The sequence below is a fragment of the Trachurus japonicus genome, chromosome 22 (assembly GCF_045865225.1).
Source record: "Trachurus japonicus isolate A0001 chromosome 22, Traja_1.0".
In the NCBI taxonomy this organism is placed as follows: Eukaryota; Metazoa; Chordata; class Actinopteri; order Carangiformes; family Carangidae; genus Trachurus; species Trachurus japonicus.
This window is the reverse complement of record NC_140928.1, coordinates 22,310,372-22,325,354: the sequence shown is the minus strand read 5'-3', so window position 1 is coordinate 22,325,354 and position 14,983 is coordinate 22,310,372. Positions and strand designations below refer to the sequence as shown.

Genomic DNA, 14,983 nt, shown 5'->3' with positions numbered 1-14,983 from the left:
TTAGTGTAAAGGGCGGCGGCATTGTTACCCTGAGTCTATGTGCCTTGCTGTTCCCTAAACATTGTGCCTGTAGCTCTGTGTGGACTTAGAAAGTAATCAAAAACTAGTGTTAGAAATATGAAGAAAAACAGAATAACAATTGTAATGGGATGAATGACTTCTATATTATTAAACCCAGATTATTATCAGGAACGACACTTCACACTCCTGGCTAAATCTTTGAACATTTCATAACCAAGTCTGTCTTCATGTGACGTATTTGTCTTCTTTGTCCCCAGTTTATCTACTGCAGCCCTGTAGTGCACATGTCTGCACTGTGACTGAAGAAGCTGGCCAGTTTCTTTACAGAGCTCCACCTGTCACTGCATCTAACTGTGAATACTCCTGGGCCAATGCCACAGGCTCCAGGGTAGGATGAGCCAATCAGAATCACATGTTTTTATAGTTCACACATATCCTCATTTGTCACAGCAAAACAAACAAAAACTAACTAACAAAAAAAACCAAAAAAAACAATTGTAACTAATAGCATTATAATAATATGGTTGTTAGATTCGAACAACTTGCATACCATGCTATATATGTCAAGTTATCTGCGCTTAAAAGGCAGATTAGCTGGTAAAACTTGGTACAGTAGGCTAGTTACAACTGACAATGTATATTATCAGGCTGAGACATGTAGTATCATCTAGCTGCTGGTAGCTGAGTTTACTTTGATGAGCTTCCCTCTGTATCCACATCAGCCTGAGGGTTTTGGTGAATGGTCTGTGTGATAGATATTTTTTCTCTGTTAACTTTAGCACACTGTGATGGCACTTCAAGGACGAGGAAGAGATGAAGTGAAGAGCAACAACATCAGCACTCTGATCACCTCACAGTGCTTTGACCACATCATCTACAAGTGCAAGTGCATCTCACCGGTATTACACTATGAATGTGATAATGATGCCACAGATAATAATATACAGTATAATGAATATCTGATCAATCAGAAATACCAGGAACATATATGAGCTAAGGAGATGAATGTGAAAATACCATTATTCAGCTGACCTCCAGACAACAATAATCTCAGTGTGTTGTCCCTTTGTGTCTTCTCCATAGGATGTGTACTTTCACATGAACTGCACCAGTAAGTAGGCTATTCTGTCCTCTTGGCTCTAACTTTGCATGTGAGGGACATTTTAAATGCTCCTGTGTTTATACCTTTGTCACTCTAAACTTTTGGTTCTATCATTCATCCTTGATTGCAATCACTGTCATTTATTTTAAAATGTGTATATTAGTATCTAGAGTTCTGAGGAAAGATTGTTTTGTTTTTACAGCTGCCTGCAAGGTGAAGCCTGCACCGCTGGAAATGAAAGGTAAGGGTTAACTTTGAGTCATAATGTTCCTGTTATGTGTCACACAAGAAAACCGTTAACCAAAAAAGTGAATCTGTTTGAGGTGGGCACCGAAGCCAGCAGTGTGGTCAGTCTCGGGGTGTGATTTAAGAAGCTACTTTATCTTTGGCTTATTTTATCCATCATTCATTCAGCAATATTTAACAATAGCAAACTTGACTGGCTTTGTACATGCATTTTGGTGGAAAAAGAATCACAGTATGATAAAAAAAAAAGAAAAAAAGATTTGTATCTTTTGATGACTGAAAAATACAGTGTTGTTGGTAGACTAACTGTGAGGGTGTTTTCCACTGACAGGGACTTACCGCCTCTATGTTGGCACTGCCATTGCCCTGCTGCTGCTGCTGCTGCTGCTGCTGGTGGTGGTTGTTGGGGTATCGATGAAGAGAAAGAGGTAGAAAAAAGCAAAGTGTAAACTTTCTTATTCACATCAGCCTACAAAGTGACATACACTGTCTTCATCTAGCACGTTTTAAATGTTGTTTACGTTCTCTTATCATTGACAGGATCAGCAATTAAAGCAGCTCATGTTGCATATGGAGTAGAGAGAGAGACCCTCTCCTTTCAACAAAGGACGTAACAACATTTTATTTGATTCATCTTTCCATTTGATCTTTTACAATACTGCCATGATCGGATGCATTCTTTGAGCCTGAGAGTATGCCTTCCATTTTCTATGTAATAGGGTATGTAAATATAGACTGCCATTTAATTTTTCAGCACACACATTAGTGCCTTGTATCTTAAATCCGACTGTTACAAGTAAATCTACATGTATCCTTTTAATGTTCCCCCACAGTAGTTTTTATGGTTAGTTTTATACTCCATATTCAGGCCAAGTCATTGTTGTGTGCCTTACTGTAGGAGGCACAGGTGTCTTTTTTCTGGTGGAAATGAAACAGCAAATTTCCTTCAAACCCAAAGTTAAGCTATTTCTTATGCAGTCATGAAGCTAATGTCATTATGTAAACATTTAGCCATTTTTGTAGCATTCATGGCTGTGTGTGTTTGACAAATAATCTTGTTTAATCAGTTCAGGTCAATCATGTACCGGCCCGTTTCTCAGATTGAAATCAGGTTTAACAAAGCAGCATCTCAGTCCGGTAGCAAGGTTTGTGTTTCAAACTCAACACAAACAGTATCATAACTATGTAAGCTTTGTTGAATTTTGTCATGTATTGGTGCACAGCTGAAGGAAGCTCTTGACGCTGTGGAAGCCGTCAGACTCTCTGCTGCACCAGCGAGTGCACTTTGAGAACCAAAGCCCAGTAGTAATGTAGTGATCTCCCCAGGACCAGACAGGACCAAACAGTGGTATTAACATGAACTAAAGCTGTGGAAGCTACAGTAGGAGACTGGTAATGCAGCACCAGGGAGTGCCCTTTCAGTGTCCTTCTTCTGACACCGCACGAAGACGTAGAGATGGGTTTATATAATGTTATAGTTAAGATACCAAGTTATAGTATTTACCAAGATGTATAGCATTAAATATTTGTATAGTATTCCTTGCATTGATATTGTAATTCCATAAACATATGTATAATAATAATATATATATATATATATATATAGTCAAACACTAGATATGTTTATGAATTATTAAAAGATACCTGATATTTATATGCAGATGTAAATAATAATTTTTGTTATATCGTATTTATATTCAGAAATGTATATTTTTAATTTATAATATAGACACTATGAAATATACTGAAGCTGTACTGATGTATTGGACTGTATTATGCAATGAGTTGGTTATGTGCAGTTATTATAGACTTTTATCTCAACCTGTGCTTCCTTCCTCTATCTTCCTTGTTTGTTTGTATTTTACACTTAATCAAATCATGTTACACTCTCTTGTTGAAATCAGTAAAAAAAAAAAAAAGGGTTGAAAAGAGTTGTTTTGTTTTTATTGCAGTTGAATGTACCTGATTAGTCCTCCAGTGAGTCCACGTCTTCATCACAAGTGTTTCCTGTGCCTCTGCCTCACACTCATCAGCTTTGCTCTCTGTTAGTGCCACAGCATTGAACCAGAGATGTCACGATCAATGAGATTGGTGTGTGTTCTGTAGGCTATGTGCTGCAGAATGTGGTGTGATGTTGGCTCAGCATTAGTAGTTCACAAAGGAAATCATTTTATTGTCACATCTGGTTTAACACATGTTGGTATGTTTTTTATCATGATTCGTTTCATTACAAACAGCTACGCTTGCTTAGAATTCATGTTTACGTCCATACATTGTGTAGCGTTTGTGTCCATCATCGTCCACAAGCCTTTTCAAATGTAATGAATCTTTTATAGTGGCAGTAATTGAATAGTTTCCCAGGTGACTAATTAACAATCTCTTTTTTTATCATCTCCTTGAGATAACTCAAACATGCCAGTAGGGGGCGCCTCTATGCCTCTATACAGGCAGACAAATCCGACAGGCAAATCCTGCAGGGGGGGTGTGTAGGCTACTGTAGATTCCCACCACCAGTTGATAGACGTGCAGAAAACCCAACCTCCTTCAAAATAACCCGCCTTTATAGGAATACTTCAGACATAATGGTTATGATTTGTCTGTTTTGTCTGCAATTGGCTGTTGTTTGAGCTGAGTTCATGTTAGTGTGTGTGTGTGTAGGCTGTACAGGCTATATGAACTTTTGCATAGTAGTTTTATGCCTTTTAATGCCTAATTCTGGCATGTTTACATTAAAATGTTTTATTAATGTGCATGATATTAAACCTTTAAATAAATAAAAGAATTGATGTTTATTCGGTTAAAAGACGACTTGACATCACTATGAACTCAGTGTACTATTAGCATTCAGAGGGTAGCGTACTGTAACGTTACATCAGCTTGACTTCCTATACGCCCCCATATAAAAGGGAATACTGTGGGCTAGACGGGCACAGAAGGATGGGACACCGCTGGAAGACGGTCGCTGCCCTGGCATTTGGTGAGTAGGGTAGTGGTTTAAATAAATTACAAAGCTCGTGAAATATATGCAACAATGTGCCACAGTTTAGAACGACCGTGGAAAGTTAATCGACTGACACAGCGAAAGACTGTCGTTGCGTCACTGTCGATGAACGTGACTACTGCTCAGCTTCCCCTCTTTATTTTAATCATAGTAAGCTACACACTGGTTAGAGTAAGCGGCTAACGTGTTTTCATAGCGACACCGGCGCGTGAACGGTTTTCTTTGTACCATTTTCTCAACTGCTTCTTATGTTCATAGTTTATGTAAAATACGCAATGTGCATGTCGCGTCCAATGTCGATAAAGTTGGTCTTTATCGACGACTTGGTCCATGATCGCTCAGGTGAACGCGCGTCGCCACCCTCATAGTGGAGCCGACCGCCGCTGCTGTGCCGAGAAGTAGCAGATAAGTGACGTCCGGCTTGAAAACATTGACTTATTCTTTGACAGTTTACCTGTGATCATATCGGAGGTTCATATGAAAGTTAATACATTTGAGAGAACGACATTTTGATACGCTCCATTTGAACATTTCTTTCATTCAACATCTTGCTAAAAAGCCAGGGGGTGCATTATTCGCCAGATCCAAACACACGCCACATAACGCATCTCCTGTTTTCTGTAGGTAGGCTATAACACGTGATACAGAGGATATAGATCTGTGCAGCTGACGGATGGATACAAACTACCTGCGCGCAGTTGACAGCCTTTGTTTCCAAAATGCAGCTCAACTCAACTCAGTTTGAGGTCACTGAGGCCACATTTGTTTAATGTACCGATAAGAAAACGGTTAAAGTACTTAAACGATAATCAGTATTGATAATAGCAATAGTTGCCTTAAAATCTCAAAGATCACAACACTGATCACAACTCAGAGAGAGTTTGTAGCTGTGCCCTGCTGCATTGTAAATAATAACAGAATCAGAATTGTAATGGGGTGAAAGACATATTTTTTAACCCAGATTATTTAAGCAACATTACCAGTCTTTGAAATTAATGTATTATTATTATTGAATTAAGAACATTTCATAACAAAGTCGGTCTTCATGTAGCCTAATGTTTTTGTCTTCTTTGTCCCCAGTTTGTGTTCTGCAGCTCTGCAGTGCACAGGTCTGCACTGTGACTGAGGAAGCTGGCCAGTTTCTTTACAGAGCTCCACCTGTCACTGCATCGTTCTGTGAATACTCCTGGTCCAGGGTAAGATGAACTAACAAGAATCACATGTTTTCGTAGTTCCCACATATCCTCATTTGTCACAGCAAAAAAACAAAAACACAGTCTAATAATATGATTATTATAATGTTTTTGTTTTTGTTGAATAGTCTGTGTGATAGATATTTTTTCTCTGTTGTCTGTTACCTTTAGGACACTGTGCTGGCACATCAAGGAGGAGAAAGAGATGAAGTGAAGAGCAACAACATCAGCACTCTGATCACCTCACAGTGCTTTGACCACATCATCTACAAGTGCAAGTGCATCTCACCGGTATTACACTATGAATGTGATAATGATGCCACAGATAATCTATGATCAATAAGAACATGGAGCTAAGGAGATGAATTTGAAAATACCATTATTCAGCTGACCTCCAGACATCAATAATCTCTGTGTGTTGTCCCTTTGTGTCTTCTCCATAGATTGTGTACTTGCAAGTGAACTGCACCAGTAAGTATTCTGTCCTCTTGGCTCTAACTTTGCATGTGAGGGACATTTTAAATGCTCCTGTGTTCGTACCTTTGTCACTGTAAACATTTGGTTCAATCACTTATCTTTGATTGTAATCACTGTCATTTATTTTAAAATGAAATATGTGTAGGCTATATTAGTATCTAGAGTTCTGAGGAAAGATTGTTTTGTTTCTACAGCTGCCTGCAATGTGAAGCCTGCAATGCTGGAAATGGACGGTAAGGGTTAACTTTAAGTCATAATGTTCCTGTTATGTGTCACACAAGAAAACCGTTAACCAAAATAATGAATCTGTTTGAGGTGGGCACCGAAGCCAGCACAGTGTGTTCAAGTGACATCATGTGTCTTTATAGTTCCCATTAGGCCAATTTCAACACCAACACATGTTTCATTCACAAGTAGTAGCAGCAGTTAGCAGTGACTTAAGAAGGTACTTTATCTTTGGCCATTTTATCCATCATTCATTCAGCAATGTTTTTTTTTTTGTTTTTTTTAAAGTATATTTTTTGGCTTTTTTTTGCCTTTATTCGATAGTCCACAGTGAGATAGACAAGAAAGGGGGAATGACATGCAGGAAAGGTCTGCCCGGCGCAGGACTCGAACCGGGGACGCCTGTGTTGAGGACTGTAGCCTCTACATGGGGCGGCCACTTTAACCACTGCGCCACGCACCGCCCCATTTCATTCAGCAATGTTTAACATAGCAAGCTTGACTGGCTTTCTGCATGTACATGCTCATTATTGTGGAAAAAGAATCACATTATGATAAAACATTTGTTGCGTCTTTTGATGATTGAAAAATACAGTTTTGTTGGTAGAATAACTGTGTTTTCCACTGACAGGGACTTACTGCCATGTTGGCACTGGTAGTGCTGTTGTTGCCCTGCTGCTGCTGCTGCTGGTGGTTGGGGTACTGATCAACAGGAAGAGGTAGAAAAAAGCAAAGTTTAAGTTTTCTCATTCACATCAGCCTACAAAGTGTCATGTATTGTCTTCATCTAGCAATGTTGTTTATGTTCTCTTTCTCAGAAACTATGGTTCAGTGAAAAATGACCCTGAAAGCAGCTCATCTGGAGAGGAGGGGTAAAATGAAAAAGACCTTCTTTCTACAAGGGATGTAACAACATTTAATCTGATTCATCTTTCCATTTAATCTTTTACAAAGGTGTCATGATCTGATGTCTGATGTCTAATGGAAACAGCAAATTCCCCTTCAAAGCCAGAATTAAGCTTATATACATATTTATGTATTTTTGCCTTTATGTAGTGTATTGGTGCACAGCTGAAGGAAGCTCTTGACGCTGTGGAAGCCGTCAGACTCTCTGCTGCACCAGCGAGTGCACTTTGAGAACCAAAGCCCAGTAGTAATGTAGTGATCTCCCCAGGACCAGTCAGGACCAAACAGTGGTATTAACATGAACTAAAGCTGTGGAAGCTACAGTAGGAGACTGGTAATGCAGCACCAGGGAGTGCCCTTTCAGTGTCCTGTAGCATTACAGCAACCCCTCTTATCTGAAGCCTTAACGTTCTTCTGACACCGCACAAAGACGTAGAGATGGGTTTATACATACTGTAATATTTTAGTTAAAATAGTATAATGTATACTATACATAACATTAATTGTATTAATATATTTATATATGCATTAATAGTAATATATTGTAATTCCATGACAAACATTAGATATATTTTATAAATTATTTAAAGATACCTGATATTTATATGCAGAGGTAAATAATACTATTTGTTATACAGTAGGCTATATTATATCCTGAAAGGTATATTTATGATTTTATAATATATACACTTTTTTATGAAATATGTATGATTTTATAATATATACACTTTGATTATGAAATAAGCTAAGCTGTACTGATGTATTGGACTGTATTATGCGGTAAGGCAGTTATGTGCGGTTATTATAGTCTTTTATCTCAACCTGTACCCCCCCCACACACACACACACACTTAATTATATCTTCCTTGTTTGTTTGTATTTTACACTTAATCAAATCATGTTACACTTCCTTGAAATGATTAAAAATAAGAGTTGAAATAAAATGAGAGTTGTTTTGTTTTCATTGTAGCCAAATGTACAGCTAGTTTTCCATATAGCCAAAGGGGTGTGTTCTTATTATCTGGTGATGTTCTTCAGCCAGTGAAGGTGGGTTAGGAGCAGGGGTGGAAAGTAACTAGTTACATTTACTCAAGTTACTGTAATTAAGTAGCGTTTTTGTGTACTTGTACTTTTTTGAGTAATTTTTAAAATCAGTACTTTTACTTTTACTTGAGTACATATTGTTGGAAGAAATTTACTTAGTTACATTTTAAATAGCTTAAGTTACAAAGTAAAAAATATATACCGTATTTCCTCTAATAGTAGCCGGTATCTATTTAATAGCCGGGTCTGTTATAATGGCCGGGGGCGTGGTTTACACGAACAAATAAAGGCCGGCCCCAAATACAGGCCGGGTCAATGGGAAAAAAACAAACAAACAGAAAAAACCTGAATTTCAGTCACTGTGGATGCACTGGTCTCAGGCGGCCAAACACGGATGCAGTAACCCACAAGTGCCAGCAGATGGCAGTAGCTAGATCTGAAGTGCCACATGAACCCACGCTTCAAGGAAACAGTCACTGACAACTCGACCGAAGAGAGCTTTAGCAGCATGGCGTGTCACTACCCGATTTGCGACGCTACCCGATCATCTGTGACAAAACTGGTCACTTGTGCTCCAGCGTTTATTAGCCTAATCCTGTCCAGCTGATCGCTGCTGTTGCGGTACCTGCTACAGTAATGTGTAAAAAAATATAATTAATTGTAGGCAGAATGAAAACTGAGCACGGTAACTGTCAAATTTGAGCACCAGCATGAAACAGAGGAAGAAATAATAGCCTCTCTCAAATATAAGCCGGTCTCCAATACAGGCCGGTTCCCCTGGGCAGCTAAAGTAAATAAAGGCCTCGGCCTCTATTAGAGGAAATACGGTAGCTAACTCTGTGTGGGTTGTCAAAAGTAGCTACGCTGCTGCCGCCTCGATTTCTCCCCCTTCACAGACGCACACAGCAGCAGGCAGGTCATCTATGCAGGCAGGTACACACCTCTTTCCCCCTCACCGCTACGTGAGTTTGTGCATAACAGGGCTCGTCGCTATGTTGTCGTCTTATATTAGCCATTAGCCACAGCTAGCGGTTAAAAGCTGACGTTAATGATTAAAGACAACGTTTTATCAGGCATGTCCATCTATTCGGCTACGTTTATGGTGACCGTGCCAGACACACCGGGGCTGAAGGCCGGACCGGCAGTCCGTTGAGTTAAATGTAGGAGCCCAGTCAGATCCATGGCCATGCTCAAAAGAACAGACAAGCAGCCCACTGCTTCAGAGCAGTTACAGTAAAGAGGCAAGAGAGAGAGAACCTACAGTAACCCCCCCCCCCCCCTCCTCCTCCTCCTCCTCCTCCTCCTCCTCCTTGAGAGCAGACAGGAAAGACAGTAAAAAAACAGGTGTGTGTGAGTGAAAGAGGGAGAGAGAGATTTTTCTTTTCTTTTTTTATCCGTATTGAAAATGGTATTGAGTATCGAATATTTTCCTTAATATTGATATTGAGTTGAAAATTTTAGTATCATGATCATGGTCGTGACAACCTTAGTGCCAGTAACTGTAACTGTCCATCTGATTAGCTCTGGACAACTGCAGTGTCAGAAGGTCAGAATCAAGTTGGTGCCACAGGAGCTAAAAGATGATGGAGACCAGTGTATCGATGGAGAAGGGACAAGTTTGAAACACAGAGACATGCACGGAGAATGTGAGGCCAATCTCTGGCCATTATACCCCCCCCCCAAAAAAAAAAAAAAAAAGTAACGAAGTAACTTTTACTCTGAGTAAATTTTAAATGAACTACTTTTTACTTTTACTTGAGTAGATTTTTACACCAGTACTTTTACTTTTACTTGAGTAAAATTTCATCAAGGTAACTGTACTTTTACTTGAGTAGATTTTTTTGGTACTCTTTCCACCCCTGGTTAGGAGGAGCAACATCCTGTGGTCTGGTGACAGGAAGTGATGGCAGGAGTGCTAAATAGGCTACTGCCTTTTCAAAATGCAGCAACTGTACCGTTTAGTCTCTTTGTCTGGAAAAGTCTGAAATTATGAGACATTTGTAAAAGTAGTGAACACTTAAGTGATTAAAGATGGGAGGCTGTGTTGAAAGGCCATTGCAATGTATGTAAATAAGGTGCATTCAGACAGCAGAGGTATGGCCTACTCGAGTCTCATACATGCTGTGGAAAGTTAAAATTTACACTTGACTAAAAGTGCTGGTAAACTATTCATTGTGACTATGAGTTTTGCCTGTGTTGACAGCCTATGTTGTCATTGTATCAAATTTTCAAAATAAAAAGATTTGTTGCACTCGCTTTCAAAGCATCTAGTGCTTCACAGACATAGCTGGGTTAGAAGTTCAATATTTGTATGTTGAATGTAGCTAAGTAAAAGTGAATAGTCTGTGTGTCTGTGCGTTTTATCTGTTTATAAACCCTTGACTGCTGTGTTCTTAAATTCTTTTTTTTAAGCCTCTGAATGCTCTTTTAAATTGATCATACTTAGTTACTGTCCACCTCTGTTGTTGTCTGTCTTGTTTGTATCAAATTTTCAAAATAAAAGAAGATTTGTTGCACTCCCTTTCAAAGCATGAGTGCTTCACAGACAGCTGGGTCAGAAGTTATTTTTGTATGTTAAATGTAGTAAAATAAAAGTAGTGAATACTGTAAGTTTGAATATACCGGTAGTAGGCTACAATATAAAATTATAAGTAGCCTTAGCCTACATAAAATATACTACTAAAGTACTTCAGTGTTTAAGTTTAGACCAGTCATTCCCAACCACGGCCCACGGACGGTATTGCAAGTGGGCTGCCAAATCATTTTCAAAATAGTATGATTTTTGTGGAAATCAGACCAGACTGTGGATTAGTGAACTGTTCCACCGTTATTGAACATTAAAGTGAACTCATCCCCCAAACTGAAAACATTCCCTAGTTTCTTCAGGATTTAGTCAGGATGCTCCCCCCTCCAACTGGCAGCAGCAGCAGGCTGTGTTAGTGACTGTGGAGCTTCCTACATGCCCCCTGCTCTTAGAACGCTTCATTTGGCCTCTGTATTGTTTATGGGGATGAAGGTGTGCTGCAAACCTTTTTTAGATTTTCAAGTGGGCCCTGAGTTGTAAAAGGTTGGGAACCACTGGTTTAGACAGTCATACACAATCATAACGCCCTGTACTTCACTTATGACTCACTGGTGTCATGACATGAAGTTGAAAGGCAAGTCAAGTAAAAGCTCTTCGAGTGACAGATATGATGGATATGACGGATATGATGTGAACCAGAGCCAGCCAATACAAAACAGGAAGTAATGACACAATGGTCAGATGTTCCTCAAGACACAAGGTACACAAATGCAGGCTACTGATGATACATCCACAATCCCAAACACATCAATGCTGTCCAAGACAAGTCACTTTAGCTTCATAGGGTTATTTACCTCTGGAAGGATCATCTGTTTGTACCTGTGCCTAAAACTAAAAGTCACCCAGTTCTCTCAATGACCTCTGTGCTGTTCACTTGTCAGTCATAAAAAGCTTTGAAGAAAGTTTAAAAGGTGAGATATTAAGGTACTAACTCAGGCAAAGTTGTTCCCACTACAATTTGCTATAGGAGTGCTGGGAGTGCCATGTGCCATGTGGCCTACATGAGACACCTCGGTGGTGCCAAGAAATTCTGTAAGGCTGCTTTTATAATTATAATCTTTACAGTTTTTTAACTGTACCCAACATCGCATTTCAGTAAATCATGTAAGCAACATTGACTCTTGATGTCATGGTTTGTTGACTTTTAAAGTGATAGAAAGAGAAAGTAAATAGCACCTTACTTAAATGGTCTTTGTTTTCTTTGTTCTTTATCCTTCATCATGGACCAGTTGTGCATGACTTGAGACATTTGTGTGAGCACTTCCTTCTTGAACCTCTTTCGAACAAAATAAATGATGTATGACATCTGTTCAGCTGTTGAAGTTGACTTACAGCTTGTATAAGGACTATGACTGACAGCCAACTAACATCCAAATACTGCTTCAGTTTCTTGAAAGACCCAGAAGTGTATGAAATCTTAGACGTTTCAATGTTGATACTCTTTGGAGAGAAGGGGTTATTCTTGCTTGTCTGTCATAAACTTTTCCTTTATCTGCTGGTTTGAATCACTACACCCTGAGACACAGGAAGAGGCTGGAGAGACTGTGTGCAGTAATGTCAAATATTCAAAATGTCATTTGTCCTTGTTGCCACTGGCCCATGTCTTTTGTGTAGGCTACATTGTTTGAGTGCCACAAATAGCCCCTTGGGAACAATAATGAAGATTAATTCACACTAGCAGCTCTGTGAGACTAGTAGCCTACTCACTCTTCTTTGAGCTACATTTGTTAATTAACACAAAACATAAATATGAATGTAATTATCAGCAAAGGCTTTAGTGATCCCTGAGGGGGTTATGTCAAAGTGAACTGACACTGTCATCCCCAGTCAGTCTAAAACAGAAATAAATTCAGCATCTCAGCATGGATTGCAGCACCTCTATCAACCTGAAACTGTTTTGCGTGTTATAGGCTACAGTTGCCTTGACAACACAAATGCTTGTGGTCACTCACCACAGTGAGGAAGAGTTACGTTAGATGTGTGTCTTTTCATACTTTTGATCTACCATATTACTGTAAGAATTTAACCCTGCATGACCTTTTTCATTTCTTGCCCTGGTGAAAAAAAAGTGTACTTTATTGTATTTCAAGTATATTTGTATTTTGAATAGTATATTGAAAATGTAATTATACAAATTGTACTTAATATAAATATATAAAAATTACACTAACATCACACTTTCACGCTAACACTTTTAACACACTTGAAAATAATTATACTATATTACACTTTATAGAAATATATTAAAATAAAATATACTTAAAGTGAAATTTATGTGTAATTTCTTTATTTGAAATTTGTTTTCACACATACTTTTGATATATTTTAAAATGTATGCTAAAATTGTCATTGTAAAATACAATGATAACATATTTTGAAAGTATACATTTTAATATCAACACTGTAATATTAAGTTTGAGTGTATTTTAAGTTACATTTGAGTTTAATTATAAAGTGAAGTTATTTATGCTTGTAGCCTACTTCAGGACATTTTGGAAAGTGGTATTAGCCTATGCACCTAAACCCGTTTATTAAATTTTGTGCTGTGTGTTTGGCAAAAAAAAAAAAAGATAGGCTACAACCTTACACGCATGAAATCACATTAAACAATACACTTAATTAACACTTAACAATCATCCACAAGAGCGTTGTAGAGTTGTTGGATTGTGTGTTTGATAGTCTCCGTAGCGGTAGCTGAGCAGCTCATGTCTCTGCCCCGCCGATCTAAAAACAGCTTGTAGGTTACCGTCAATTACAGTAAAAGTAACGAACCCTATCCCTAAGACTAGGGACTAACGGGCAAATCTGCCAAAATGTTGAAATATCCCTTTAAGCACATTGTTTTAATGTTATAATGTCTGTTGTAACCAAGGTTTAAAGTCTGTATTAAAAATTAGTTGATTGCATATTAAAACAGCTGAATTCATATTTAAAAAGTTAATTAATAAATACTAAGTTATGTTAATAATTAAAAACAGATACTTACCTATAAAAAGAAATTGAAGAGTGATAAAATATTTTTTTATACGTTTATTTTGAAAGAGATTGGCTGGAGATGAGCTGTCAGCCAATCGGGAAGAAGCTCCCGCCCCTTGACCTGCTCAGAACAAGGTTCACTTCCTCCGGAGCCGTTGTCAGGAGAGCGAGCAGCCCCGCATCGAGCACGACACCTAGCTTGTGAAGAGGAGACACTAGTAAAAGTTGATAAAAGTGATTAAAAACTACGGGATAACTCCGGTGACGCCCTGGACCTGTGAGAGTGAAGCTAGAGGGACCCGACATCTCCACCAAGAAGAAAACGCATCGGTGAGAAATCGTTTTTTTCCATGCTAAATGCTAACCGCCAGTGCTAATCAGTGCTAATACCAGAGACCTTACCCACTCGTGTGAATCACTAGCGTTAAAGCTAGCACTAGCTTCATTTTGAAGGTGCAATATGAGACGTTTTGAGAATTTGTTGCACACTGAACTGTAAAATCTGATGATTTAGTACAGTATCTGCGTTTTTAGCACGCCGAGTCACTATTTTATGCTAAGACATGGCAGAAGGTGCACACTGTACGTCTTCTTACTGGTATTAATGTTATATTTGCATGCTTATTACTATGTGAAGACGTTATTTTTATATTATTGATGTGGAGAAGTTATTTTAATAACTTAATCTCTGATATTTTGAGAATGTTGCTATGATATTATTGGGTGTGGTGTCATATTACAATGTTTATTCAGTTAGAAATATTCTCTGTGAATTGAGTGGATTTAACATGATTTATATATTGTATTTCATGATTGAGAGTTGAGAGAATTAAGAGAATGTTCTGACATTACTCATCATAGGTCAGGTTTTCCTGTTGGATCCTTTGAACCTTGGACCTACCCGGATGTTGGAGCCTGGATCGAGACGTTTGATGGCGAACCACAGCCTGGAGGACAACTAGAGATATGGTGCCCGCAAAGAATCAAGAACCTGGATCCTTTCATCACTTCATTACACACACACACACACACACATACACATATCCAACACATTCAACCATGCGGTAGGATAGATCCTCTTCACTTCCTCAGTGGACTGAACATTTCATACTGGGAGTGACTGAAAAAAGAGGTGACTTGAACTTTCAAACATAGCTGCAATTTTTTTTTTTTTATGTTCCTACTTACCTGGGTAAGAATTGTGTTAC

At 38.6% G+C, this 14,983-nt stretch overlaps 1 protein-coding gene across 3 annotated transcripts; it reads left to right on the top strand.

Annotated features, from left to right (window-relative positions):
• The first annotated feature begins 283 nt into the window (after nt 1-283).
• LOC146964034 (uncharacterized) lies at nt 284-6,372 on the top strand. Of its 3 annotated transcripts, XM_085767776.1 has the most exons (5): nt 4,298-4,346; nt 5,451-5,566; nt 5,735-5,854; nt 6,007-6,034; nt 6,235-6,372. In XM_085767776.1, the coding sequence occupies exons 1-5, from the start codon at nt 4,307-4,309 to the stop codon at nt 6,282-6,284; spliced, it is 354 nt and encodes a 117-aa protein (XP_085623902.1). In that variant the 5' UTR covers nt 4,298-4,306; the 3' UTR covers nt 6,285-6,372. The 3 variants fall into 3 exon arrangements, 2 of the variants coding, with proteins under 2 accessions (XP_085623902.1, XP_085623901.1); XR_015034750.1 differs by lacking the exons at nt 4,298-4,346; nt 5,451-5,566 and adding an exon at nt 284-409; XM_085767775.1 differs by having other exon boundaries at nt 6,007-6,366.
• The last annotated feature ends 8,611 nt before the right edge of the window (nt 6,373-14,983 follow it).

Coding starts and splice junctions, on each gene's coding strand:
- LOC146964034 (XM_085767775.1), top strand. CDS start 4,307: ATGGGACACCGCTGGAAGACGGTCGCTGCCCTGGCATTTG. Junction 4,347..5,450: donor GGTCGCTGCCCTGGCATTTG/GTGAGTAGGGTA, acceptor CTTTGTCCCCAG/TTTGTGTTCTGCAGCTCTGC. Junction 5,567..5,734: donor GTGAATACTCCTGGTCCAGG/GTAAGATGAACT, acceptor TGTTACCTTTAG/GACACTGTGCTGGCACATCA.